The 3631-nt window shown below is 48.3% G+C and overlaps 1 protein-coding gene across 1 annotated transcript; it reads right to left on the bottom strand.

Moving 5' to 3' along the window:
* Positions 1-626: 626 nt before the first annotated feature.
* LOC140468806 (zona pellucida sperm-binding protein 3-like) lies at positions 627-3280 on the bottom strand. The gene is made up of 7 exons (XM_072564828.1): positions 3056-3280; positions 1902-2017; positions 1709-1812; positions 1446-1623; positions 1236-1362; positions 1066-1154; positions 627-981 (listed from the first exon to the last, which is right to left on the bottom strand). Exons 1-7 carry the CDS (start codon positions 3278-3280, stop codon positions 627-629), a joined length of 1194 nt encoding a protein of 397 aa, XP_072420929.1.
* Positions 3281-3631: the final 351 nt, after the last annotated feature.

The following is a 3631-nucleotide window of genomic DNA, read 5'->3' on the forward strand; positions in this document are numbered from 1 at the left end:
TCCACATCGCAAAAAACTATGGTCAATTTAGAATAGCCACCTATTTGGATTGTGGGAGGAAACCCACACAGACAGGGAGAACTCCACGTAGAGAAGTTGCCCAAGGAGATGGTAACATTAGGAATCCAGCTGGACACTTGTCCAGAGACTCAACTGACTAGAAACACCAACTGTTTCTCCCTCAGACACTGCCACAGAGCCATTCCTCTAGCATATTCTGCTAACAGTGATTTAATCAGAATGGAAAGCCCCTTTCCAAGGTGGTCATCATTCCCTGTACTCCCTGGAAGGAGCAAACAAGATCTTCCATAACCCAGTTATTCAGGAAGCTCACTTCATAGATTGGAGAAGCTTAACCCAGGGATAGTTTAAACTAAGAAAGGATGCGGAAACAAGCCAGGTCTAGACAGAAGACACCATGAATCACTGCTTTATTGACTCTCCCAATCACCAGTTGATGGGTGTTTGCTTGTGTCTCCTGTACAGGAACAAGGCCAGCAATGAAGCAGAGATCAGACAGACAGCTGCCACAGTCAGGACCACCATCACAACCAGCTCTGACTCCACACCTACAAAACAAGGAGAAACCAATGGTTACTGAGGGAAAACAGGGACAGAAAGGGAAACTAGCAGGCAGCCAACTCACCCCTGGGATACTTCTCCTGCATCCTTCTGTCACCCTCAGTCAGGGGCTGAGTTGCCACGTCGGTCAGCTCAGTATCCAGAATGATCAGGGGGCCAAGTGAGGCCTCCCCCTCCAATCCAGCTTCACTCTCTACAAGATCAAACATCACAGTCAAGGGAGGGGAACAAGATGGGGGTGAGGGGAGATCCCAGCATCTAGAGGGCAATGTCCTACCAGCTTCAGGGCCAAGGTCTCTCCTTCCTCTGAAAGGGATCACGATCTCCCTTGTGCTCCCACAATTCCCCACATGGCAACAGGCACAAATGTCACTGTCTGACTCCTCCAATGGGGTCCAACTAAACAAGAGGAACAGCCCATCAACCACATGATGCATCACCTCCCCCAACAACATCCCTGAGGGGCAGGGAGAGGGAACTTACATATTCTGCAGCTTCTGGAAAGTACAAGCTTTATTCCTGGAATCTCCCTGATCCACTGCAGCAACTCTCAGGTGACAGGTGATGAACATCTGAGGGACACAGTCAGAACAAGTCAGTGTTTAGTGACTCCCTCCCCATTGTGCAAGAGTACATCAGCAGCTTCCTCTTACCAAGGATCGCTCATCTCCATAGAAACGGAAGGCATCCAGGTCAAACCGGAGCTTGTCCGGCTCCCGCCCGTCTCTGGGCGACGGAAAGGTTGAAAAGGAGTCCTCAGCTTTGCTGTCCAGGAGGCAACTGCAGATGGACAAAGGGCCATGAAGTGAATGGAGTGAAGCCACTGAGATGGGAGCAGCTGGAGAAAGCAGAGAGCTCCTTACCCATTGTAGTCAATGATGCTGTATCTCGGGGTGGAGTCCTTGTCTGGGCTCAGTGTAGCTACACAGCGATCAATGTACAGCTTCAGGGGCACATGGTTGGCCAGTGAAACCGATGCCTCAATGTGAATGAGATCTCCCAGGGAGTAGACAGTGGAAGTGCGCTCTGTCAGCCAGTCACCTGAAGTACAGCAAGACAAGGGTTGGAGCCAATGGGTACAACAGAGAGTCACCACGAGATCCCTCCCCAGCCACCCATCACATACCATTCATTAGACGCAGGGAGAATGACAGATGCCCTTCTCCAGACCTGGTGGAGCTGAATGGGATCCAGGTGGGCCTGATGAGATCGCTGCTCACATTGCCCTTCCTGGGGAAAGGAGACAGGGCAGCCATTTTAGGACAGTGTTAGACAACAGCAGCAGGGGATCATACTGACAATCGAGTAATGATTCTCACCTCAAATAACGACATTCAATGGGAACAACAGCACCGTTGGTTCTCACAATGACAGATCCAGGATAGTTTGGGACGTGGGTCAGGTGGGTGGTGTAGACCAGGAAATCTTCAGTCATCTGAAAGACACCAGATTAAGGAATGGAGAGGCTGATCTGAAATGATAAGGATCTACACAGTGTTTACAATGACACCGTCCCATTGTGACAATTCTTTAGGGAGACCAACAGTCTCAGGGCCAGGAATCTGCTTTCCCACACCCTGAGCTGGAGAGACCAGTATTCAAGGGCAATAGTTCACAGGTCAGGGGTTAGTCATTTAGGATCAATTCAACAATGTAAGGCATCATTCCAAAGATCAGGATCGGAATTCCAAACCAAAACTTGGTCGAAAGGAGGTTGTGTGTTAGGTTCCCAGACTAAATTAGACATAGTATTGAGGGAACAGGGACGTGGTGATTGTTATCACAGGGAAGAGGCTGCAGGGATCTTTTGGCCATCATCTCCTTGTGTAATGATGAAACCTTCGTATTATGAGCAGAATTGGGAGATTAATCAGAAGGTTAGGCAATAAAACAGTATTTAGGAGATGGGAAAGAACAGAAACTAATTAGCCATAATAAAATCAAACTAGTTTTACCAACAGGCCAAACGTGGAGCACAAGTACATGAGCAGTTAATTTATTCATAGACCAACACCCCCAGTGGGAGGGAGTCAAGACAATGTGCCTGATGGTGATGGAGCTACTTTCCATCCAACTAAACACAAGTTATGCTGCTAAGAGTTGTGCTCCTGTGACCTCACTATGGAGAAAGTAGGTATAATAGAAATCCACACTATAGTGGATCACTAAACCAAGTCAGGAGAACACTCAGCATCAAAACACCACCCACAAGTCAACACATGATACTTAATTCATACTGAAAACATTCTAACAGAGCAACCCCTGTGATCAGAAGCTTCTAAACCAAGAATGGGAGCACAAGGCTAGAGATGGAGAACAGTTCAGGCACACAGTCCAATCCAGGTGAGGAACTTAGTCTGATGATTTGAGAATGTAGGAGAGACAGTTCCTACATATTAACATCACATTTAGGGTTCTAGTCAGGAATCATCTACAGCCCAAACTTCCAGCAAGTGTAGACAACCCCCATTACCTGCAATCTGCTGCCACACTCATGCAGCCCATAGTCAAAGAGCACAGTCTGGTTCTCAGGGAAGACCCTGGTTGGCTGACAACCTGCTGTCCCCAGGATCAGGTCAGCAGCTTTAATCAGGTGCCTGGTTCCAAATAAATCCAGCTGGGCCCTGACCAGCAGGTTGTGCTCTCCACACTGCACCATCACAGTCTGCAGTGGGGACACACTCCCAACATCAGACATTCGGAAACTGGAATCCCCATGAGGAGGCACTCTCTCAGGAACAGGGCTGGCTCTCACTATTGTCCATGGAAACCTCTGGCTCAGAAACTGTTGCCATGTTTCAGAGCAATAAACAGCACCAACTAACACCAACAAAGAGAACAAACCCCTCACTACAAAATCACCCATGATCACAAACAACTCAACCATCCCCACACACCCCCAACCAGCTCCTTTTATACACACAAGCTGCTCTCACCTGACACCAATGTGACCAGAAGCAGCAACATTGAACCAATCAACCAGCCCCAATCTCTACAATTTCCACCAATGACTGAACGTATCGAGTTATTACCAGGAGGGCCTATTTCA

This window comes from Chiloscyllium punctatum, chromosome 48 (assembly GCF_047496795.1).
Source record: "Chiloscyllium punctatum isolate Juve2018m chromosome 48, sChiPun1.3, whole genome shotgun sequence".
Classification (NCBI taxonomy): domain Eukaryota; kingdom Metazoa; phylum Chordata; class Chondrichthyes; order Orectolobiformes; family Hemiscylliidae; genus Chiloscyllium; species Chiloscyllium punctatum.

Bases quoted from the DNA above. Each gene is read 5' to 3' on its own strand.
- LOC140468806 (XM_072564828.1), bottom strand. From the start codon at position 3,280: ATGTCTGATGTTGGGAGTGTGTCCCCACTGCAGACTGTGATGGTGCAG. The intron at 2,018-3,055 runs GTAATGGGGGTT...GGTGTCTTTCAG, and splicing joins AGTGTGGCAGCAGATTGCAG to ATGACTGAAGATTTCCTGGT. The intron at 1,155-1,235 runs GTAAGAGGAAGC...TGTGTCCCTCAG, and splicing joins ATGGAGATGAGCGATCCTTG to ATGTTCATCACCTGTCACCT.